The sequence below is a fragment of the Parasteatoda tepidariorum genome, chromosome 5 (genome assembly GCF_043381705.1).
Source record: "Parasteatoda tepidariorum isolate YZ-2023 chromosome 5, CAS_Ptep_4.0, whole genome shotgun sequence".
NCBI classification, from domain to species: Eukaryota; Metazoa; Arthropoda; class Arachnida; order Araneae; family Theridiidae; genus Parasteatoda; species Parasteatoda tepidariorum.
The window spans coordinates 89,333,736-89,358,526 of record NC_092208.1 but is presented as its reverse complement, the minus strand read 5'-3'; the positions used below and the strand labels follow the sequence as shown (position 1 = coordinate 89,358,526).

The window sequence follows — 24,791 nt, the reverse complement described above, 5'->3', positions numbered from 1 at the left end:
TTTAAAAAATTGAGTTGCAAAAATCTTTAATTCTAAAAAGTTAATCTGTCCAATAAAAATTTAAAACGGGTATAAATATTTTACTAATTTGCAATGTCATAAATTATAAAAAGTATATTGTATAACTTTTTTTGTACTTATTAAAAATCATTCTACAAAGTTAAATTTTTTTCTCTAAATCAGACATCAATTTTATTTTAGACTAAAACTAAACAATTCATAAAAAAAGACTATTAAAAGGAAAACAGAATTAAAAAGACTAGATTTGTAAAACTAATTAACACATAGAATTTTCATTTCTATGCTACTTTGCATTTATTTTTTTGTTTTGTTATATTTTATGTATTTTTAAAGGATTAATATTTTATTTATGTGCATTCAGTAATACATAAATCCTCTCTTTTTACTAAATAATACAATAAATTCAAGGGACTTTCTTTTTTTAGATGCAAAATTAATTAAATTGGGAGAAATTATTTGTTTGCAAGAATGTGAAGAGGAAATACATTTTCTTGAGAACAAAAAATTTACGATTTAAAATTGGGTTAAAATTAAACAGGAATTGAAAAATCTCTTATAAAATGCACCTAATCTTTTTCAGAAATTAAAAAAATTCCTTACTTTTTAGGTTTTACAGGACTTTTAAAATTGCTAAGCACCCTGTTTTAAATGTATTTATAAGCAACTGCCAAAAGAATAAAAATGTTTTAGTTTATAAGAATCTATTTTGGATGTCAAAAATTATAGCTTTCAGTTATCTTTAAAAATAATTTAATAAATTTTTTTTAAAAAAAATATTTAATATTTTAAAAACATAAAAAATTAATGATTCATAATTTTTGACAAAATATACTCAGAAAAAATTTCATGTAAAAATTATATTAAAATGTTGAAAAACAAATAAAAATTACTTTGCAATAAGTATATAAGGAAATTATTTTCTAATAAAAAAATTACCAAGAGAATATGACCGAGTTGCTGTACAATCGTCCCTTGAACTAGACGATCATTTATGTTCAGGATCTTAACTGATATCTTTTCTATACAACCTGTTAAGTCAAAAATTATTCAGGGTGTATTTTTATTGTGCAATGTTGGTAATAGTTAGTCAAAAAAACAATTTTCAGAATACTAAATTCATTAATGATATTTTAATTTATAAGTAATTTTCTACATAAATATTTATATATTTTTTAATAGTAAACATAATGCAAGAATATTAAGTAAAAACCACTAAGCAGATAAATAATCTTAAAAAAAAAATAATTCTAAAACTACTTTTTTATCGTATAGACAACAAGCTACGCTTAAACAAAATATACCAATATTTACTATACATTAATTTTCAAATATATATATATATATAAAATTGTTTTGACAAAACACAGTTTACATAAATAACATAAAACAACAAACTAGCAGAAAGGAAGAAAAATGCCTACATTATCTAAATAACTCGAAGCCTATGAAAATTTAGAGAAAGAAAGCTATTCTTGAGATTTTTTGGAGGATGCACTCGAACTTTCACTCGATGAAGAGCTATTACTAGATGTAATATTCAATTCACTGTTAACATCACAAGCTGAATTGTGAGTGTTAGCTTTGGAATGAAAAGCTTTATTTTCAGAACTGGCAGAGGTGATAGGTTGTTCTCTTTTAGCTGTTCCTTGAAGAAGTGTCCAGTTTGGTTTTGGTCCAGGAAGTGGCTTATGAGAAGCCATCCAAAGACTGCAATTCTTTCGGGGATCTTCATTGGTTGAAGCACCCTGTAAAGGTTTTTCTTCACTTTTTCTCAGTCTTTGATGTTTACCATGAATGTCAGTTTCAGCAACGGTTGCTGAAGTGGAAGGAAATGCACTTTTGGATGAACAAGGCTGTGGAAATTGGTCCAATAAACTGGTAGTAGAAGGAGAGTCCAGACATGCCGCCTGGCACGCCTGTTCAGAAGTCTCAATTTCATTTAGTTTAAAACAGCTATTTGCACCACTTTCCCATTTTTTACGAGACGACATAATTTTAGAGAGTGCTGGCAAATCAGCAGGTGGGAAAATAGAAGACTGTTGATCATTGTGAGCATTGCTCGAACACTGATTTGCGAGTAACGAAGAGAGGAGCAACGAATGACGACAGCTGTGCCCGTTCTTCTGTTTTTCACCTTGTTTCTGCAGATCTGCAACAGGATTTGCAACACAGTGCCGCAAAGGCTTTTGATGCTGCAGTTCCAATAGGCGTAACAGTGCAATTTCATCATCATCAGATGGCATTTCAAGTAGGTTTCTCTCGAATGAAGAACCGAAATTCTTTTGCGACAAAGGAGGAGTCGTTAAAGAGTTCCAAGAATGAAGACGTTGACGCCGTGGCCTCGACATAGAAATGAAGGAAAAATCCAAATCCTCACCGATCGTTTCTTCGTCGACGTCATTTTCATCGTTGCTATTTTCTTCCAAATGAGCACAATGTCTAGTTCTACCTTCTCCATTATTCACGTCACTAACGGCTTCATTATCGGAACTAGACGAATCTGCTTCGCAAGATGCATCGTAAGAGTCTAATAGGACGACGTCTTTGAGATTACATTTGTGAGAGCATGCACTACCTCTGTTTTGTTCATACGAGCAATCGTGGCACGCATTGCCCTTCACTTTCATTCTAGTGCCCAATGCTCGAGGTTCACCGTAAGCGACTTCGCTGTCGATGCTTTTCTCGAGACTTTTAGGTTCAGCAACTTCACTGTCAATACTGTTCTCACACTTACAAGCTTCAAAAGTACTGTTTAAGGAAGTAATTAAATACTCATTGTTGCTGAGAGATGATACTGTTGATAAAGGTGGCTGTAGAGGAGAAGTGACACTAAATGTGGGAGACAAAGGTGACGTTACAGTCGCAGTAGACATTAAGGAACAAATACTAGCTCCCACACTCGTTGGCACATGGTCGGGTAGGACGATTTGGGCATCTGTTTCTGTTCTAGTATTATTAAGTGCAGCTTGATTTCTAGAGAGTTCAATTGCTAATCGTTCTTTTAAATCATTTATCTGTGTGATATATTGAGCTTGTGCAGTCTGCAACTGATTAATACACCACATCTGATCTCTGCATTTTTGAAAAAAGGTGGGAGATCGAACTTGAAAGCCGAGTATGAGAGTGTCCCTTTCGGCATTTAAATACCCTTCGCTCGCTAGAAGATCCAAACGGAAAAAACGATTGTATCCCCAACACTCCCCTACATCAAAATCAGAAGCGAATTCTCTTACAATAGTCTTAGAAGGATCTCTTGATCCTTGATGAATCATTTCCACTCTATATTCGTATTTAGAAGTTTCTGGCAATCCAGCAGATAATTCCAAGAACACCGAGAGATAGTTGCCGCGGACGACCCCATTTCCGTCGGGATACACTTTGAGTCTCCATGTCAAACCACAAACATGCAAAGGTGGACTGTAGACTGGATCTGCTCTTTGCTGAAGGATGCTGAAATTGTGCATGACGAAGGTGCTGCCGTCGTACGGAGGAACGATTTCGCTAGGAAAATCGGCAGGTACGGCGGCAGTCACAAAACTTGCCATAGGTTTGCACTGAATTTCAGTCATATTCTGAAGAAGTTCATTACTCAAAAGTATTAACTCACTTTTGCAACATGTATTCAATTGTTGTTCTACAGATTTTAATACTGATTCTAATTGTTCTGTTTCTTGAGAGAGGGAATTCTTTTGTGCCATAAGCGTTAATAATTTACTCTTCAGCTGAGCATCGAGACGTGATATCATATGTTCGACAGCATGCCTTATTTCGTGGACACGTTCATCCTTCGCAACTCTTACACTTTCAACGCTTTTTTCTACTTCTTGCACAAGACTGATGAGTTCAGAAAGCCTTCTTCTCAAGCGAATAAATTCATCTTTGATTTGTGAAACATGTTGCTCGTATATTTCATCCAGTGGTTTGAAAACATGATCAGAATGGGTCCCACCCCACAATGCACACTGATGACAAATGCATTGTTTACAGTTCCAACAGAAAACTGTCAGCTTCTCTTTGTGAGCCTTGCACAGCTCTTTTTCTGTATTGTCTCCTTTTACAGCTCCAACTAACTGCAACGTGTCTAATTGTTGAGTTACTTCTTCTACCCAGCGACAATTGACTAATTCATGCATATGTAAGGACGCTCGACAATGAGGACATTGTGAGCGTTGCTCCGTTAACCATCGTCTAATACAAGTATAACAGCAAAGTTTTGAGCAATGAGGGCATAAATGTGCATCTTTTAATTTTTCCATGCAGATAAAGCACCTAAACACTTCAGCTAAACTTTCTACGCTATGTTCATCCATCATAATGGCTGTTGAAAACAAATGAAAATTCACTAAATACTAGCTAAAAAGGAAACATTTTCCAAAAAGTTAGAATTCTACTTTTTTTTCGTCATAAATTGCATATTTTCAAGACATACACAAGTTGCAAGTTCATAAACAAGTTCTACAAAAATTTTAAAATCATTTCTCAGTTCCGGAAATGAAAGAAAGTCTGCTCTAAATTACTGAATTCACTTCAAATCATTCTGAACAAGATTCTGAAAGAAACTTTATTACATCTATGACAGCTACAAGCTTATATTTTTCTGCTTTGAAAACATTAAGACTTAAGTATCTCACCAATAATTGCTGCTATGTGAAAGCATACACATGAATAATTAATACACTGTCTTCTTGTTTATTTTTGTTGTAAAACTGTCATTTTTAGGGGAAGAAGACAGTTTTCACAGTACCAATCTGCTTAATCGAACGAAACTGTATATAGTTTATTAAGAACTGAATGGATATATTTAAATTATGCCACGAATATTTTTGAAGTAAAATTCTTATCCGCTGTAAATAATATTGTGTTTAGTAAGACGCCTATTTATTAATTAAATATTCTAAAAGAAACTATAAAACTCTTTTGGCATTTAAAAATGACTGATATGGATCTATATGGCCCTCCATTGCCACCAGGTGTGTATTGAAGTGAATGTTTTTTACTGTACGTTTTTCTTGTAAATAGTGGTTTTATTCTATCTAAAATTATTAGAAAATTACGTTAACTTTATTTCAATGGGCTTTTTTTTTTTTTTTTAGTTATCCCTAGTTTTTCTGCAAAAAAAATGTATTTAGAGGTGTCCTTTGGTGAAAACTGGCATTATTTTGTGTCTACATGCAACGCCTTTTCAAAGAAAATGATACCAAAAACGAAGCATACTTAAAACTTTAAAAATTGCGTATAATGCATTGTTCTATTAAACTAAAACTAGGAAATTTCCTAAAATTGAAAATGTTATCTAACATGCACTGTAAAAAATGATGTATTCACTTAAGTTATTTAGAAGTTTCTGTGTGGGTTGCCATAGAGGAAATACTTGACATTAATCGAAGGGGAACTTAAAAATATATTCAATTTTTTTTTATTAACGTTTTATTTATTTTTAATAAATCTATGTACATATGTAAAACAATATTCAACTATAATAATAAATAGAAGTTATATTTGCAGGGTGATAAATTGAGTTCAATTTGCTCTCGTTCATGGGTGAATAAATTCTATGAAACAATATTTTATTATTTTTTTTATCAGGATATGTTAAACCTTCTGATGATGGCATTGATTCAACAAATTATATATCAAAGTCTTCAGAACTTCCTATTGCTAGTGAAAAAAAGGATAGACTATCAGCCCCTATGATTGGACCTGCACTGCCAGAACATTTACAGCAAGGGAATCGACAAGATGATTCATCTTTGTTTGAAATGTGTGGACCATCTCTTGATGAATTTGGAACTGAAATTGATGCTGCAGATGATAGAAAAGCTGATATCATTAAAAAAGCTCAAAAAATGAAGCATAAACTGGATAATAAAGTATGTTATGAGTTATATGCATGATCTGAATTTTTTTAAAAATGTTATTGTTTTTAGAACCTCAAATAATTGTTTCTTAATAAGTGTTCATAGAACCTTTAGTAAGCTATGAACTAAATATTCAATTTGAAGTGAATTGTAGATTGAATTTAATCATTAATTGACCATTTCAATTCAATCATAAATAGCAGTCTGCTCTATTTTTGACACTTATATTAGTCTACTCATATATTATCACATTTAAAAGCCTGAAATAAAAGGTACAAATTGTTTTTTTTTTCTTTTTGAATCTAAAGCAATTATCTATTTGTAAGAATTTTATTCTTTGCTAATCTGAAATCTTTACAAATCTTTCAGTGGTGGACTTAATTCGAAAGCCAATGTTACTCTATTTTCCAAGAGCTTTACATTATGTAATTTTAAATAGAAAATAGTAATATATGTGTATACACACTTAAAATTTTCAAACGATATGGCAATTTATCACCTGAGATCAGTTAGGTTGTTTAGGTGTCTTATTCATTTGTATAAATTGCTATTGTAAGTTGACAGTTCGATCTATAATTGCTAATTCTAATAAAAGTTTCTAGTATTGATTGCTTTTATTTTGGACTTATGGAAAAATGTTTTCTCTTGTAAAAATTTAATTCATTTGCTAGTTCACAAAATATGAAACAGGTCATCTATGGATAAAAAAATCAAACTAGGTAAATTCTCCTGGTATTTGAGTTATCTGTGTATGGAGGAGTTTTAATTTAAATTAAAAATTAAGTTAACAGAGAACAGGCTGTTTAAATATTATGTTAGACAATAAATTTTATGCTATTTTATTTTCGTTTTATTCAAGTTTGACTGCATTTGTAATTTGAGTCATTTGTAAATATATATATTAAGTGAATATTTGCTTATTTTTTCAGAATGTTGAGATGCACAAAGTAGAACGAGAAGAATGGATGATTGTGCCTAATACCTCCCAAAAAAATCAATTAGGAGCAATCTCTAGGTGCTTAGCGCCTCCTTCAAAGGTAACTTCTTTTTTGTTGTTACAAATCATTATTTGGTAAAACTTTGTTAATCGTAATTTTATTTGTAACAGAACCAATTATCCTTGGGACCACCGCCATCCTAGATGCCTGAATTTCCTGGATCACTAAAAATTATTTAATGCATCTTAACTTTCCTACCTTAGTACTGAGTAAAAAAAGCTGTATTTTAGTATTCCAATTAAGTCTTTGTATTTTTAATATTTTTTTAATAGCATTTTTTTAATAATTTTCCTACCACTTTCTGTTCACTGATATTTAGCCCTCATAAATTTAAGTGAATTGCTGTTATGTATATTATCAATTTTAGGTGATGTCATGGAATGTTAAGCCTAGACTCTTGGCACATCTCGTTAAATTATGATTTATTTAAAACACATGTATTTTAGGATTCAGCTTTTTTTAAAAAAAGAAAAGAAAAAAGGATTTAAGTACTTTAGAAAACACGAATTATAATTCTTTTAATAAAATCAGTGATTTTAGAACTCATTTCATCTGAATTACGTGACGTCGAAACTGTTGAAACTTACTTCAAGAGTCAATTATTTGCTTGCAAAACGTTATTTAATTGAGATTCGCTTTACTTTTTCTAAGTTTGCTGCTCCTTTAGGTTTTGATTGACAACCACAGAACAGCTAATCAGAGAACCACAGATTTTTTCAAGCACACAGAAAAGATAAAGAATTTATCCCTTCCCCCACCCCTTCCAATGCTAAATCTTCAAAGGTAAGAAAGAAATATTGAAGTTTTTCCTCTATACAAAAGGAGAAAAAGAATCCCTCACTATTTTTCCATCTTCTGAGCTTCAGGGATGACTATATCATTCTTGTTCAAATGGAAAGGAAAACAAGCACAAAAAAAATTCCCAATTTTCTAAAAATCTGTTGAAGGTTCTAAATTGTTCAGCTTAATAGATTCTTACTTTATTATTTAATAAAAAATTGATGTATTTTAGCTGTTTTGTATTTCAATAAAAAATTTGTATTAACTTTATTACGTCATATCGTAAAGTATAGCCATGGATTTTTATTTCCCTTCCTCCTTCTGTTCACTGATACGTACGTGCAATGCATTTCTCCCTCGAAAATTAAAAAGAGACTGAGATCAGCATGATACTCCTTTATGTTTAACTAATAGCAGCTTATCAAAGATATAATATTAAGCTCCTATTTAATCTTTCACAACGTAGTGATAATACAATTATATATTTTGTTTAAAAATTATACCATATCAAAATCTTTTTCCTGATTTTGCACTATCTCAATTGGCAGTAAGCTTTAAAAGAGAAATGTGGATATATAATTAACTTTTCATTATCATTTATAGGACCCTTTATTTTATGATTAATATTACATTTTCTACTTAATATTTATAATATGTTAATTTATTTGCAATGCTGTGGCATTACAATCTATAGGAGAAGAAACGTGAGCATGTTAAACATTCTGAAAAGGACAAGAAAACATCAGAAGAGCTTAAAAAATATAATGTAAGTTGCATTCATATTTAATTATAGAATACTCTTTAATTCTTTTTTTAAAGTTGTGTAATGCAGATTTGATTTAATTGGTTTACTATGACCTTCTTCTTAATTGTTCCATTATTTAAAAGAAATATTTAGTTCTTTTAAAGCTGTATTTACCTAGTCGCACTGTTAATTAAAAGAAGGTATTAATTTTCCTGAAAAAAATTATGTTATAATGTCTGTTGAATGTTAAAAGCTAGACCTTCAAGAATGCAAGAGTATCATCAAATTTGGGGTGCTTGATCAATGCAAATTTTATTTTCTACGTTATATTATTTTTAATAAAAGTGATATGCCGTAAATGAAAACGAAACTTTATTGAAATCTATTCTTATAAAAATTACAACCAATGAATGTTAGTTTCCATAAATATCATTACAGAATAGCATGAAAATAAAATCTGATAGTACAAAAACCAAAGGTAGAAAAAATCATTTTTAATCCTTAATTTTTTTCCCAATAACCATTTGTTTCAGTTACTGAATGCCAGAAATTTTGGTTTTCCTTCTTTGTGCATTTACTGAAAAAATTCTGTGCCACGATAAAAATCTTAGGTTCTACAAAATCTCCACTTGTGATATTTAAGATAATTAGATAGACAATAGAAGAGGGCGAAGGAAAGAACGTTCTTGATTTTTAAAATAAGATTTCTTTTAGACTTAGTATAAAACCAAGATAAACAAGCTATAACATACCCAAAGCAATAAATAGAATAATGGTGACGTGAGAAAAGCAAATTGTTCTTATTACTTATCTTGCTTGTTAACTTATTATAATTTTTTACCTTCTTATTGTTATTTTATTGTTTATTTAGTTCTTATCACAATTATAATATTATAACAATCATTTAATAAAAAGATGTGATACATTTTTTTAATGTAACATGTTTCAGAGAATCTAAAAAAAAATTTTCTCTATTAATATTCCATTTATTAAATATATAGTAGTGGAAATTCCCATATCCGGAATCATCGGGACTTTGGGAAAGTCTGGAAAATATATTTTTTCGGATAATAGGTCTTTAAGGTAATCACAAACATCAAAACATTCTTATTCAATAAAAAATAACAAATTGAGGATAATGAGTCGTGATGACTGAGGAGATAGAGCATTCACCTTCAAATGAGGTGACACGGATTCGAATCCCTGTGATGGCTAGTCGATACGAATTCTGAACCCAGCTTGGACTGACGTAATATATACTCAGTGGTAGACGGATCATGAGTTTTAGTCCTCTTGCTGTCAGACCAACCGTGGGAGATTTACCTCACCATGCATGTAAATGCAGGTGAGTTCAATCAAATAGTCCTACACAAAGGCAAATTTCTCCCAATACTTGATCCAGAAGTTCCTTTGTCTTCTGGATTGAGTACAAAAATACAAGGCTACTGAGTTGAATATTAGTTGTTGTAAACTCAAAAAATTGGGTTGCAATATTATTTCGAATATTAATACAATATTATTTCGCTAAGTAAACTGTGCACAGAAAATTTGGAATCGCCCACTTGAAGCACTAGATTTGTGATGATTTTATTGTCGAAGTGATTTTGTCCATCACATTTTCTTCTGGAATTTCTAGTTCTTAAATTTTCGATTTCATTTTTAATGTAATACTATTACGATCTGCGAATTCCAAATCGCACTTTTGAATAATCTTTTTATAACTCGCTTTAGTCGCGATGATTTCTTCTCAAATCCGGAATTTTTTTCAAAATGTAAGTTTTTTAGGCACTCTGAAATTGAGTGCGTGATTCTTGGCAGCGCTTATCCTTTTATGTGAGAAAGAAAAAAAATTCGATCTTTTTCTTTCATCTTGTTGTGAAATGCCGTGATAGACAATTTTCTTTTTTAAAAAATATTCTTACGGAAATCAGATTAATATCGAACAGTAAAAAATAAATAAAAACAAATTTTATGTAAGGGAAAAAATAGTATATATATTTGACTGTTAAACAGAGACCCTTCCATTAAATGGATATCCGGATACAGGACTTAGTACTGTATCACCCTAAGCATGCGAGCAAAACAAAATAATACTGTTTTTAAAAAAAAAACATGTATAATAACACTAACTGTAATATTTTGTTCCTCTTAGAAATCTAGGCGAGCAGAATCTTTAATGGATATGCATGCAAAGAAATTGAAAAACAAGGAAAAATCTGTAAGTTCTTGATTATTTTGTGCTCATTAAAAAGAATGGCTAATAAATCCATCCATTAATTTTTAAAACTATCATAAGCTATTTTTTACTTTTAATACAAGGGTTGCAAAATTTTTTAAATATTTCAATCTACTTTTTACATTAAAAAGTGCATGAATCATACATAATCCATGAAGGCAAATTTCTCCCAATATTTATTGCAGTTCTCTTGTCTTCTGGATTGGGTTCACAATTGCAAGGCTACAAAGTTGAACAATAGTAGCTATAAACCCTACTATTTTGGGTTGGCTGTTTAATGACGGTTATAAAATAAAATCTACTTTTTAAAAACTGAATTTTTTATGACCCGTCTTATCCTTGAATTTTTTTAATGATACATCATTCACACTTTTTCCGAAAACTACTGATTATTAAAAATTAACATTAAAACTACAGTGCACTCCCGATTATCCGGGTTAATCACCGGGACAAGTCGCACGGACAATAAAAAAACACGGATAATCCGAAAACTCCTTTTATTAAAGAAAAATTCAATATCAGTACAAAAAATATAAAAATTACTGACATTTGCATGCATAACATCAAACTAGGAATTTTCCTTTTAAAAAAATGTGTAATGCGTCTTCGCCATATATCGATACACATATTTTACGAAGCGCAGTAATGTCACCGTAATAAAATCCTCCCATATAATCTAATAAAGTTTCCACAGAGCAGCAGAATGAGAAATTGTATTTCATTCATTTACTACATCTTCGGCATCAGTTACTATCATCACTATTTGATTTAACAACATAACGATGTCTTCATCAGTCAAATACTGGAAGCCAGGCTCACATGCATCACTTTGAAACCAATCTTCTAAATTTTCTTCATAAAGAATTTCGAAACCTTAGATTTCTTTTGCTTGTTCGAGAATATTGTTATCATATTTTTCTTGAACATCTGAAGAGGATTGTTCATCAAGCGGTATCATCTTTCTCCACGATCGTGATAACGAAGACGATTTGTTCAATATACTGTAATCCAATAACAAATATTGCTTTCCAAAAATTTGGTAGTGTTATAACTTCATGAATCAAATTTTTTTAATCTTGAAAGTGTTTCTCTTTATATTTTTTGTGTGACTCCGGAATGAGCACGGATAATCCGCAAACCGGATAATCGAGAGTGTACTGTATTAATAACAATCAGTAATATTATGTTAAGAATATGATCATTATGACAATCTTGTTAAAGAAATAAAAAGGAATTGTTAGTGTTGACTTTTTTGTAGTAGAAATAACACACTTTAATGCTTTGTTTTGTGAATTTAATTTCTCGTATTTTATGCTTTTTTGTTAATGCAGAATTTAACAAATAGAATCATTATAACTTGCTTTTTTTTATTAAAATTTAATTGTGTTAAAAAAATATTTTTAAAAAATTGTTAAAGAAATTTTTTTTTTTTTAAATTTAGATTTTTCCATTATAAGATTTTGATTTTTTATTAGGCACATTACTTGCTTGTATTTTGTTTAAATAAAACTAAATTATTAGTTTATGGTATCATTTAAGACATGAAGCTTTTCTGAAAAATTCTGCGTTTATCACTTGAAAATATTTGACATTCTAAAATAGAAAATATTTTATATGAACTGAAGAACCATCCGCAAACGATAGAAGTATCATATCTATTCAATCGGTAAAAGAATACAAAATATTTAATTCTATAATAACAGAACTTTCTTTAAAAGAAACGCGCAAAGCAGCAGAATTTTCAAAAGAATAATTGAAGCAATAAAGACAAAAGAAAACAATGGAAATAAAAATATTTTTATTTCCATTATTTTCTTTTTTCATTACTGCTTCAATCTATTCAATTGGTTTTGTTACTTCAAAATTTTTAGGACTCTTAAATATTATTATAAAAGGGAAAAAAACTTGATTAAGTTTTCTTATCAAGAAGCTGTAAAAGTCTCATTGGGGATCATATGCTTATTTATGATTTTTCAAATCCTGTATAATGAAGATAAGTTATTTAATAAATTTGAATCAATCTCTGATAATTGATAGCATTTGAATTAAAAATATTAAGTTCTGATTATAAAAAATATAAACGAAGATTATATTAAACAGAATATTAAATTGTCAGATTGGCTCATAGTTAGAATTGATTCTAATTGAAAGTTCAATAATTAATGAGATTTTGAAATAACTAACAGAAGAGTTGTATAACTTAAAGGTGAAATTACTGGACATGTTTACAACAAATAAATTTTGCTTTATATATAATTTTTTAACGTTGTTGTTTCTTTAAATTATTTTAGTTTAAATTTGTAATAAAGTTGTTTATATTTATAATTTTAAAAAAAAGTTTCTAAAATTCGATGTTAAAATGTTATGTTCTTTTTTCCCCTTCCAAATCTGGTATAGCTTGTCTGAAATTATCAAACTATAAATTTATATTTGAAACGCAAAATGTTACTTTGAAATTGAGAATAAAAACAGCTGAATAACAAGTCTAAATAATAATTAAAATGAAGGAAACTCCACACTTAAACTATAAAAAATGAATTATTATTCAAAATTGAACTTTAGTAAATACTTAAATTTACATATAGTACTGAGGCTTCCAAATGTCTGCAGGACAGAAAGAAAAAGAAATATTGACCGAGCTGAAAAAATATTAATCAATATCTATAACGATCTACATATAACTTTTGATTTGTATTTTGTCTGTTAGTTTTTTATTTGCTGTACTCAATCCGAAACTTCTGTTGAAGGTAGAATCTGATGTGTGATTATTAAACTCCAATGGTTATTTCTTTTCCATACTTCAATATACAATTTTTTTTTACTTAAAACTTACTTTCCTCTGTTACAGGAAAAATCTAAAAGAAAAGAAGAAAGGAAAGCGTTTGACCGTGACGAAATGGATGTTCGACATTTCACGAAGCAACAAGTGAACTCTGTTATTGATAAAGCAAAATTCCTCAATTCACGATTTGCCTCATCATCTGTTGATAAATATCTGTAGTATGGTCACATTTTTGCTCCTTATGTGTTTTTTATAATTTAAAACAAGTCAAAGTTTTGTTGTACCATGTATTATAGAAGGCAAGCTCTGCCGAGAAAATTTCGTATTTGATTTACAGTTAATGTGCTTTTTTTTTTATACATATCTGTTTATAAATAGAAACTGTATATGTTTAATTCATGAAATAAAAGGTATTAACAATGTAAACATAGTTTATCATTGTATTTAGCATAGCAGCCTTCTGTATAAGACTCCTCCTGGGCAGTCTATGTCTAGACTTTATTTGCCAGGTCATGATGTCTATCACTCTTAAAATCTGCTTCAACAGCCTCCATAGTTCTGGCCTTTTTTATAAAGTAATGAAGGGCATTGCAATGAGAGGATCACGAGACATTGGGGAATTTAATGAATACCCTAACTTTTGAATATTTTAGTTAAATTCCCTAGGTTGTCCAGATTGAAAATTTCTGTGTCCCGTGACTTCCCTGTGATAAGACAAACTATGATTTATTATTATTTATTATTTGATTTTTCATTTAATTCTTTTTTGTAATAAATCACATGTTTTAGAACATTAAATGCATTTTAATGCAAATTTATAAATTATAATATTCCATAATATATACATCAGCATTTCACAATCTCCCTTGTTTAATAGCACACTAAAAATATATAGCATCATGTGCAGCTCATCTAAAAATGAATCATGGAAAGTATGCCACAGAAACAGATATTATTAATTTAAAAAATTTATTCAATGAGGGAGTGTAAATTCTTTTGGCACATTTGACAAAACTTTGGAGGGTGAGAAACACTTATCTATACATTTTCTATGACATGAATTATATACAAAGATAGCGTATTATTTACAGTTGAAAACTGGAAAAGTGTACAATTCTATTTCAAGAGGCTGTAAATAATCTTTTATCACTGTAAAAGAACTCACAGAGTCAATTTGCAGCACAATCTCTATAAATTTAAATTAGTCTCTTTCTGACTCTTAGTATCACAGACAATCACTGTAAAAATTAAACTATATGTGTTTTACAACAAAATTAGCATGTATGAGGTAAATAAATATTATGCACAAAAATTTTTTTATATGAAATAATATACTTTTAAATGAATGTAACATGAGCAATTTTAAAAATAGAATAAGTCCCTATACAGTCTATAAAAAATTATTAGTTTTCTAAATTCAAGAATTTATTTATTTTTAATTTTTGTTGTTTTATAAATTATTAATTTTTAAAAATTCCAGTTATTTAAAGAACATTATTTAGAATTTTCGGACGGGATAATTTTTTTCTCTTTGCTTACACATCTGTAGATTGCAGGGGCTATGCCAAGCATTCACCACTTGGCCAAATGCAATAAAATCGTATATTTGGCGAATGAAATCCAAATTTAAGCCTTAAACGAACTACCATAAAATACAAATAAAACCCTGTGGAATTATTCTATGGGAAAAAAAGTAATAATAAAAAATTTTTAAGATTAGTATTTGGCGAAGACTTTTGAAAATTGGCTAATACTTTGGTTATTTGTCTAGTGCGCAATCCTTAGTGCGTGTGGATTAGCAAACTAATTTTGTTAAGACCTACAGCAAATAATTATTGAAATAAAAATGATTTTTCTTTTTCTCCTCTCAGTAATATTTTAATTTTGTTTTTTAAATCCGAGATGAAAAGCAATGTGCAGATGCTCTGAAAATCAGTAGTAGCCGAGCTGGGGATTTCTCCTACTGAGATTGAATCTATATTAGTAAATTAAATACCTATTACCATAGTAAATGTTGATACAACTGCAGTTGAACATATTACATACCCTCCAATGTTTGAGGTATTTTTACTTTTGTGAGGTATTTTTTCCATTGGCAGTGAACTAAAGCCGAAATCTTTAAAACAAACAATTTTTTTAATAAAACTTTTATCGGAACATGCGAATGTGGTCCCTTGTCTATCTCACTTTCTTATACATCTGTTTAAATTATGCATATGTAGTGCTGGACAATATATATTTTAATTCTAAATTTACTAAAACATTATTTTTGCTATCACTAGAATTAAATAATTTCTGAAAGTATGAAAATTGTGTAGTTGTTGGAAAGTACACTGTTATCATAATTAGTTGAGCGTCAAAAGTGTCAATAATAGTTTGGTGATTTGTACAACCTCCTGAAATGGAATAGCACAAATTAAAGTTATGAAAAATGAGAAGTTCTTTGTTTTTCGTATTTTTCAAATAACTGCTTCATATCTTCTGATGTTTTGGGTAAAACTTCCTTCAAAGATTGGGTAAAATGCTTCATAGACACGGATGCTGCATCTTCTGTAGCAGCACATCTGCCTGCTCTGTCACAAATATCTGAAATCTTAAAAAAAAAAAATAATAATAAGTTTTGTATGGTTTCTACTTCAATTTTAAACTAACTCATTTTTTGAAAAGCTTAAAGCATATTCAAAGATGCGAACTAATCTGGATTTTCTTTAATTTCTAAGAAATTTTAATATGGGTTGGTTTGCGGAAAGGGAAAAAAAAGGTAGATAGGAGAAAAAATTCTTCACATTTTTACAATTCATACATAGAATGCAAATTAGATATGAAAAAATGAATTATTTTTAAAGAAAAAATAATAGCGTTGTTCTTATAGATTCAAAAGGAAACAAAAAAAATCCTTATTTATCATACCAAAAACAAAGTGCGAATGTCTTTCAAAAAATGTAGAAGGAAATTTTCAGTGCTGATTTAAATTTATTATGAACAGTCACGCATCATGCTTAGGTATTGCACTTGAAGCTACACTGTTTAAATGTAGACCCATTACATGATTAATTGTAAACACCTGGGCTAGGAGCCTGAATGTTTGCTAGTATGCTGTTCTTGAAATTCTTAAAATAGTTCCATTTCTATGAATTTATTTATTTTCAATTCTAAACGCTATATTGTTTATCACTGCAAAAAAAAAAGGGAGAGAAGAGCGTGGATGATCTGCCTGCGGAAAATCGGGAGTTTAGACTTAGAGGTTTAGCAGCTTCGAAGAGCAGGGCACATCGACCAGAGGTCTATTGTACCCAAACGCTAAATCGTGATCAACCGAAAAGCCTTATAGCTGAAACAAAGTTCAGCAAACACATGACAGGAAATATCTTGTAAATCCCAGGCCTTAATGCAATGTTGACCTAAATGCTCAAATCTTTGAGCAGAATAGACCTCACAATCACAAAGTATATGTTTTGAAGTCTTCTCCTCCAGATGACAACCTCGACAAAGAGAATCGGATTCAATACCCATAATGTACCTGTCTCCTGAGGGTGCAGTGAGAAAACCAATGACAGGGGTAGCAGCAAAGTTTTTTTTAAATTTTAGGGTAATTCTAAGAACTTTTTTCAAAAATTTTTAGGTAAATTTTAGGGGTAATATATGATTTTGCTAGGATAAAAACAGATCACACGGTAGTTTATTACATAACAGAATATTATTACAATTCATCCACACATATCATAAATTATTGCAAGCCATAAAATAAAGCTCTGAAATTTATTAAGAATGAAATCCCTAAAGTGTAAAAATGAAATTTCAACTTTACATATTACCTATCAGAAATAAAGTGTATAATTCAGGAACAGACAAAAGTGAGAATAAATCAAGAGAAAAAATAAATTAACACCAACTTGGATTTTTATTTAATTTTTACCTTCTTAATCAAAACTTTATTATTACCCTTTACCTTACTTTATTAAGAAAAACTATTGTGTGATATTATTAGATTTCTAATCAGCAATTTATATTAGAAGTTAGGGAAAAACAAATTAATCATGATCATTTTTAAGATATTCTTGATATGATTTGTGAGATTCTTTTACTGCCCTCAATAGTGTTGTGGTGATCTTCAACACTCCTCGATAATTTTGAATGGTATCTTTGATTAGTCTAAGAGACATAATAGTATTCTCATGGTGACTCACATTAAGCATTGCTTTATTTATCGTAAAACCTCTCTCAGGGTCAGAATTCCCATGTGGCAAAATTAAAACAGTTTTAATTATTGTAGTTAAATTCTTATATTTTAGATTATTGCTTTTTTATTTATATTTAGCCTATAACTCTAATTTTTTAGGAACACCAACAAAATTTTATCAGATTTTTAGGAATTTTAGGGTTTGCACATAGTTTTATGAATTTTAGGGGGAATGCGACCCCTGCAATGATCTTCCTCAAGCTGTTCCTATTACGTTAAGCTTCAAAATTTAGCTTGTCCTTAGCTTGCAAAATTTAGCTGACCGTCTGTGTTGCTCATGGGCAATCTTGCTGTAAAGCTTGAATATAGATGCCGTGAAGGATGTGGGAGAAATTCCCAAAGCTGGTTCAGGATTCCAGATAATCGCACTGGACTGTGCTGCAATCATAGATTTCTAAGTGTGTTAAAAAAAAAATATTGGTTATAGGGATTATAGGACTTAAAGGTTGCGAGTTCTATTGTTGCTGGATGTTAACCGGCCTAGCGTTTTGTACGAAGATTACAAACTTGCAGAAAAAAGGTGAACCATGAAAAATTTTTAACTTTTCATCCTCAAAAGTGGCTGGAACGAATAGAATCACTTATTTCTGGCTGCCATGCGTTTATCACTGAGTGATCCTAACAGATTGAAAAATGGTAACTACATCCCTTCTGGGAGTGAAAATCTGCTAATTTAAAACTGAGAATGTACTAAACATAAAACTACTTAGAAGATCGTCATACTTAGAAGGTACTAAGCATAACACTAGTGGTTGTGAAAAATACACATAGGTCAGGGGTGATTGTATTCCGGGTATATCACGGAATTTAGGTTCTTCACATCATCCTTCCAGGAAAAAAAAAATTAGGAGCAGGGCATGTGATTTTTCCACAGATTTCACGGAATTTCACATATCTTAAGATCATTGATTTGCGATCGCTGATCAAAACTTATCACCTGACGAAAGTTCCACCATCTAAAATTTAAATTTCGAAACTTCCGTTAAATCGTGTTAAAGAGATGTTTTCATAAACGCTATTCTTCTGCCAATATGATTCTGTAGGATTGTCAAATTTTCGATATTTGTAATATTTGAAACTACACTGGAATTAGCTAATATCGCGATTCGTATTCAAGCGATTTTAATATTGAACTTCGATTTTCGAATTAACCCGATTTAAAAGTTACATATTTTGAATTGATTGAAAAATCGTACATGGTGATTAGTATTTAAGTGATTAAAGTCGAATGTCGGTATTCGTATTCACACGATAAAAAAATCATGCATTGCCACTCGCATTAAGGCGATTTAAAAATCCAATATAGCGATTTGTATCTGAGCATTGTTAAAAGTCAAAGTCGCAATTTGTATTTTTGTGTTTTTAAAATCCAAAATCGCGAATCATATTAATTTAATTTTTAAATCCAATATCGCGAATCTTGTAAGAACTAAGTTTTTTTCTTACATTAGTTACTATAAAGTTATGATATTTTTCATTGGTAAGTACTTTAACTATAAATCTTAGTCTAAAATTTTATATTAAACACCCATATTTCATAAATTGGTGTCATGATATTGAGTTTTCGCTCATAAAAGTTTCAGGGTGTTTCACTTTGTAATGCAATTTCCCTTAATAGGTTCTATTATAGAACAAGGTTTTAGGCGATTTGGGGAAAAGATGTGAGACGCCAATTCGGTTAAATCACATTGAGTGAGTTCTAAAACCAAAATGACCTTTACCTCAGCACCAGAATATCCTTCAGTTGCATTTACCAAGTAAGTAGCATTAACATCATCAGATGTGGACATTTTCTTCAACATCACAGAAAAAATCTCACTCCTTGTGTCTGAGTCTGGCAATGGAACATAGATCATGTCGTCGAATCTTCCAGGTCTTAAAAAACTCTAAATAAAGTAGAACAATTTCTTATAAAAAATTAAAAAATAATAAATAAAAATAAATAAATTTAAAAAAAATAACTGCAACTTTTATATAATATTTTTAGAACTCATTTTTTTTATAAAAGCATGAAATTTATTGCTATAAAGTAAAATGCAGATTATCCAGATTATTAGATTTTAAGCCGATTTGGTTATCTAAAAATCTGCATTATCGGACAACTTTCAAAACTACATCTTATGCCTGCAAAATGTATTAGAAAACAGTCAGCTTATTCTAGCATAAGTTTCAAAATCAAATGAAATTTAAACAAATTTGACTTTTTTGTTCCCTTAAAAACATGTTCCCTTATTGGAGGAAGGAAATGGCAACCCTGTAACCCCCTCTTTGGAACAAGAGAAAATTAAATATGAAAGGAGAGGGGTTCCTCCTTTCCAAGGATATCAGGTGATAAAAGAAGCAATTTACCCCTAACGCTAATGATAAAATAAATTTTTGTGCAAAATGTTTTTTGTTTTGTTAAAAATGAGAAAAAATATCTAGTACTTGATCATCCGGCAATTGGAAAATTCAGTTATTCGACATGGTGACAGTATTATTACAGTATATAATGCTATTGTGTGTGTGTATATATATATATATAACATAAAAAGCTTTAATTAATCTTTTTATGTTATTCCTTTTCTTAATTTATTCTTCAAAATGAAACACACTTTAAAATTCACATCCTGTTTATTAATCTATTTTTGGTTCAAGTATGCACTAATTAAGAGTAAGACATTTTGCTCTTTGTGGGAATCGTACGACCTATTTTGTGCAATTATATATCTATTATTGTGCAATTACTAAAACTAAACTAAACTCAGCGGCGCGACATCCCATAGAGGGCCAAGGCCTACTGTGCCCATCTCAGTTTTCTTGACCTTGGGCTCTGGGGTGCGGGAGTAGATGTTCCGGTCAGGTGGGCAGCCGAATGCGGAACCCCCAGTGTTTAGTTCCCAAGCATGCTTGGTACTAATTTATCGACCCACTGAAGGGATGAAAAGCTGAGTCAAACTTGCCTGGCCCGAGGATCTAACCAGGGACCTGTGGTACGACAGTGCGAAGCCCTACGGCTCAGCCACCACTGTTTTGTGCAATTATATACCTTTTATTGTGCAATTACTAAGATTTCCCTTATTCCCTACAATGAGACATTTTATGGATTTTCTTTGCAAGATTTTCCCTAAATTTTATGGAGCAGCACGATGATTTTGTGTCCCTCTCTCGATTTCCACCATCATATAATGATTAAATAAAATTAATTTGATATTTTTAAAATCCTTTGCCTGTTTGTCCTGCTCACACGACTGTCACCATTATATATATATGTTACGGCCAAAGCCCGAATTCGGCCACTTTGAGAAATGGCTAAGAACACTGTAAATTTGCTGGCCAATGTCCGATCTTTTCTTGATTTCGGGAATTGACCGGCCAGATCGTGAAGTGGCATGGGAGGATCAGCCAAAGTTGGAAGAAAAAATCATTGGCACGGATTATTGAATCTATATAACCATAACTTCATTCTTTAAAAATTACTAGCTGCGGTACCCGCAGCTAACTGCGGTTGGGATGTGGCCATTTGAGACAAAGTAAAAAATTTTATTTTTTAAATTAAAAAAGAAAACAAAAGGGGCAATATTAGCAAATTAACTTTTTAATAAAATTCGCCACGTGGCACATTACTGTTGGAATTGCAGATGCGCTACCTACCAAGCATCCTTGAATCAGTACATTGCGTTTTGCCGGAACATCGTGGCCACTTAATTCGCAAAGTGGTCGGACTTCGGGCTTTGGCCGTAACACACATATATATAATAGTATTATACTAAGGACATATTAGGAGAAACATCAGTGTTTAGAGTACCGGTTAAATGCATACTGGGCAGTGGCACTAAACCTTAAAAAAACATTGATGTAACATTAAAAAAAAATATTTATTCACCTATAAAGAGTTATATTATAAAATAATTTTTTAAAATTTATTTTTGACAACTACAATAAATCTACACAAAACGATCCAACTTTGTATTTTTTGAAATTACTGAGGCAATTTTTTTTATGAATTTACTACTTAAAGAAATTAGGCCATACAAAACTATTTACTATGTATATGTCTGTTTTTATTTTTCCCCGCTTAACTTATTAAGTAATTAAGGTTCACTTTGGGAACAACTAATTTTAATTTGTTCCTGCTTCGCTTCATCAATTAATCAAAATTTTATTATGTCTGATTTCTTCTTCTGCACATCAAAGGTTTAATGAAAAGATTACAATATTTGGACTTTATCTGAAGTACACTCGAGCTCTCAGTAATCGTATGTACTTTGGACTAAATCTTGGATAAATCATAAACTAAATCTTGGGCAGACTCGGATTAAAATTCTTCTGGTTTGGACCGCCAAAAACAAGTTTGAACTCATCTCTAGTGTGCACGGTTTAAATTCGTAAAACATCCAAGCTCTTGAAAAAACAAAAAAGTTTTATAATTTAAACAAGCATATAGAGAACAGGGTAGTAAGTACTTTAATTATGTTTTGTTTAAACTAGTTCATTCTATTTATGATGAGAAAATAATGTAATTGTCCAATTATATAAAATAATAGGGGTTTTTCAATCTGCAGTTGAAGAGGAGAAAAATGTGACTATACGTTTACCTACTGTTTAGCATCAAAGATACCGTTTTGGTAACAAGCCATAAAAATAAAACAAATCAATTTTTTAGTAGACACAAAATCTTTTTTATTTTGCTTTATATGTACATTATTAAATGCGATAATTTTTTTAAAAAAAGGAAGAAATAAATTATCATTAACCTAACCATAGTGATGTACCTAATGGGTTTGCAGAATTGACCTATCTATTTTATTTAAGGTTAGATCTTTTTAAACTATCATGATCATTAATTCAAAAGCTATATGATGAATAATGTAATTCATAAAATGACAAATATAACACCCTAAATAATTTTTAATCTATAGCTCAGATTTTCACGTACAGTACAACACTGTTTATACGATTAATTAATAAAAATTCCCCATTAAAATATAATTTTGAGCATTTAATTGCACAGTTAACTTGGATTTAATAATATTGATGTGGAAAGTTGAAACTAGTATATCTAATTTCTTTGCTGTGTCCCACACTTATTCTAAAGCATCACTGGTTTAGAATTACAATTTTAATTTTCAGTTAAATTGCTTTGCACTTTAGATACATTTTTCATTTAAAAAAATATTACTAAGCGTTGTGCTCATAGACATGAGAACTAAAGAATAAAGTTCTTTTAAAACAAAAATACAAAGAGTATTTTTAGTACTGGCCTTCTGATAGTCATTATGTGTACCTCATTTCTTTTTAGCAAACAGTATTGTGACCCAGAAGTGAGCATCTCTAATTTTAACTCCAATCCTTTTTATGACCTTACTCAACTGGAATTGAGGGTGAAAATCACTTTTTGGAACTTTACTTAGTCTTCTCAAAGAGCTTAGATGTGCTATCTAACTTTTATATGTTACAAATTCAAACACAAAAACATGCTTGTTCTGAATAATGATATTTTTATTTGAGGGGATTTGAATTTCTAACCCTTAAAATAGGATAATATATAGGGTCTTAATAGTTTTGTCAGGAGAATGATCAAAAGTTTAGACTCTTTAATGTTAATTTTACTTTTAGTGTATTTCCCCATACTTTTAAGAAAATTTTTAAGAAGTTTAAAAATCATTTTACATATAAAAATAAGGTATAAAAAATAATTCAAAAATAATTTTTTCATCATTTATTACTTTAAAATTATTAATAATTAAGAATGTTCTGAATTCTAAAGTATAAAATTTCTTAAACAATTTAATTTTAATTCATAAAATACAAAATTTGAATGAAACTAATCAAAAAGTTTCAAAAAAAAAAAAAAAAAAAAAAAAAAAAAAAAAAAAAAAAAAAAAAAAANGAGCAAAACTCCATCAAAAAAAAAAAACTAAAATAAATAAAAAAAAAAATATTTAAAAAAAACTTTGAACTGTTAAACTACAAGACCAATTTAATTAAAGTTTTGTTTTGTAAAATTACATGCTAGGTAAGTGTTTCCAACACTTATCTAGCACATGTGTAGTAATTTATGCCTTACAATTTGAGAAAAAAAAATTTTTTTCTTTCATTATTAATAAATTAAAAATAGTAAATAGAAAAAATATAAATTTTTTTATGTAATTTTCTAATATATAATTGAAGATCCTGTTAAAATATGCAAAAAATAAAATGAACTCTGAGTTGTTCTCCCAACTAAACAATTAAAACCTTATTTTTACATTTTGATGAATAAGGAAAAAAAATGTCTCAATTCGTAGCATAAAATATACTGTGTTAAAATTAACTACCATATTTAAGGTATTCTCTAAAATCCCACAGGATTTGACGGTATAACATAAAAATCCACTCAATAGGTCAAAAGTTATTTAAGGGATCTTGTTTTTTTCTTTTTGAACATCATACATAGCAAAAAAATGCAAATACTTAATTAAAAATATGTCTTATAACAATGAAATCTCACAGGATCAATGATGTCTGGCCTGTTTGTGGCAGCAAGGATACACACTCCATTGAGTGGTTCAATACCATCAATTTCAGTCAACAGTTGTGTCAGGATTCTCTCAGTAACATTGGAAGAGCCACTAATACTATAAGAGAAAAGAAATCAACAATTAGTTTACAGTAGGAGCAGACATTTTGTGTTGTTTGTTGACAGCAGGTGGGGCAACATTGCATGGCTGGATGTTCAAAATGCAAAAATTAAGGACAAAATTGCCAACTTAAGGACAATTTAAGGATGCTGATTCTCTAATGGGAGCAATTTGTATGATACCAGCATGGATTCACAGATATACAATTGGTAATAGTTTTAGTAGTTCCTGCATTTAAGTAGTGAAAAAAAAAGAAAAACATTTTTAAAAAAAACTCAGATTTTTTTTTAAAAGTTATGCAAAAATTTCTTTTTTTTTACCAATGAAGGGGGAAAATAGTCTATGTATGGAAAATCGTTAATTAGTAGTAAAATGCGAGGATTCTCTTGTGAAAAACAGTAGAGTATAATATAGTGATGAGGAGGGAGTAGAGAGATTAGAACGTTTTATATATTTCTCCCACATCGAATACCTTTATGCTATCGAATCAAGGGTAATTGTCTCTAACACTGAAAATAGATTAATGTCG

At 30.0% G+C, this 24,791-nt stretch overlaps 3 protein-coding genes across 4 annotated transcripts in view; 1 reads left to right on the top strand and 2 right to left on the bottom strand.

Annotated features, from left to right (window-relative positions):
- Nucleotides 1-1,129: 1,129 nt before the first annotated feature.
- Nucleotides 1,130-4,549, bottom strand: LOC107456304 (E3 ubiquitin-protein ligase TRIM37). Its single transcript, XM_016074143.3, has one exon. The coding sequence runs from the start codon at nucleotides 4,332-4,334 to the stop codon at nucleotides 1,488-1,490; it is 2,847 nt and encodes a 948-aa protein (XP_015929629.1). The 5' UTR covers nucleotides 4,335-4,549; the 3' UTR covers nucleotides 1,130-1,487.
- A 71-nt stretch (nucleotides 4,550-4,620) lies between these two features.
- Nucleotides 4,621-13,846, top strand: LOC107456307 (GPALPP motifs-containing protein 1). The gene is made up of 6 exons (XM_016074147.3): nucleotides 4,621-4,991; nucleotides 5,608-5,891; nucleotides 6,809-6,916; nucleotides 8,352-8,423; nucleotides 10,555-10,620; nucleotides 13,487-13,846. Exons 1-6 carry the CDS (start codon nucleotides 4,952-4,954, stop codon nucleotides 13,637-13,639), a joined length of 723 nt encoding a protein of 240 aa, XP_015929633.1. The 5' UTR covers nucleotides 4,621-4,951; the 3' UTR covers nucleotides 13,640-13,846.
- Nucleotides 13,847-14,372: 526 nt separating this feature from the next.
- LOC107456305 (ATPase family gene 2 protein homolog A) overlaps nucleotides 14,373-24,791 on the bottom strand; it is a 34,925-nt gene continuing 24,506 nt past the window's right edge. For both annotated transcript variants that reach the window (XM_071180760.1, XM_016074144.3), the window contains exons 12-14: nucleotides 24,133-24,259; nucleotides 19,382-19,546; nucleotides 14,373-16,013 (exon numbers count right to left, since the gene is read on the bottom strand). In XM_071180760.1, the coding sequence (XP_071036861.1) occupies nucleotides 15,843-16,013; nucleotides 19,382-19,546; nucleotides 24,133-24,259 (463 nt within the window). In that variant the 3' untranslated portion in view covers nucleotides 14,373-15,842. The remainder of the gene's footprint in view (nucleotides 16,014-19,381; nucleotides 19,547-24,132; nucleotides 24,260-24,791) is intronic.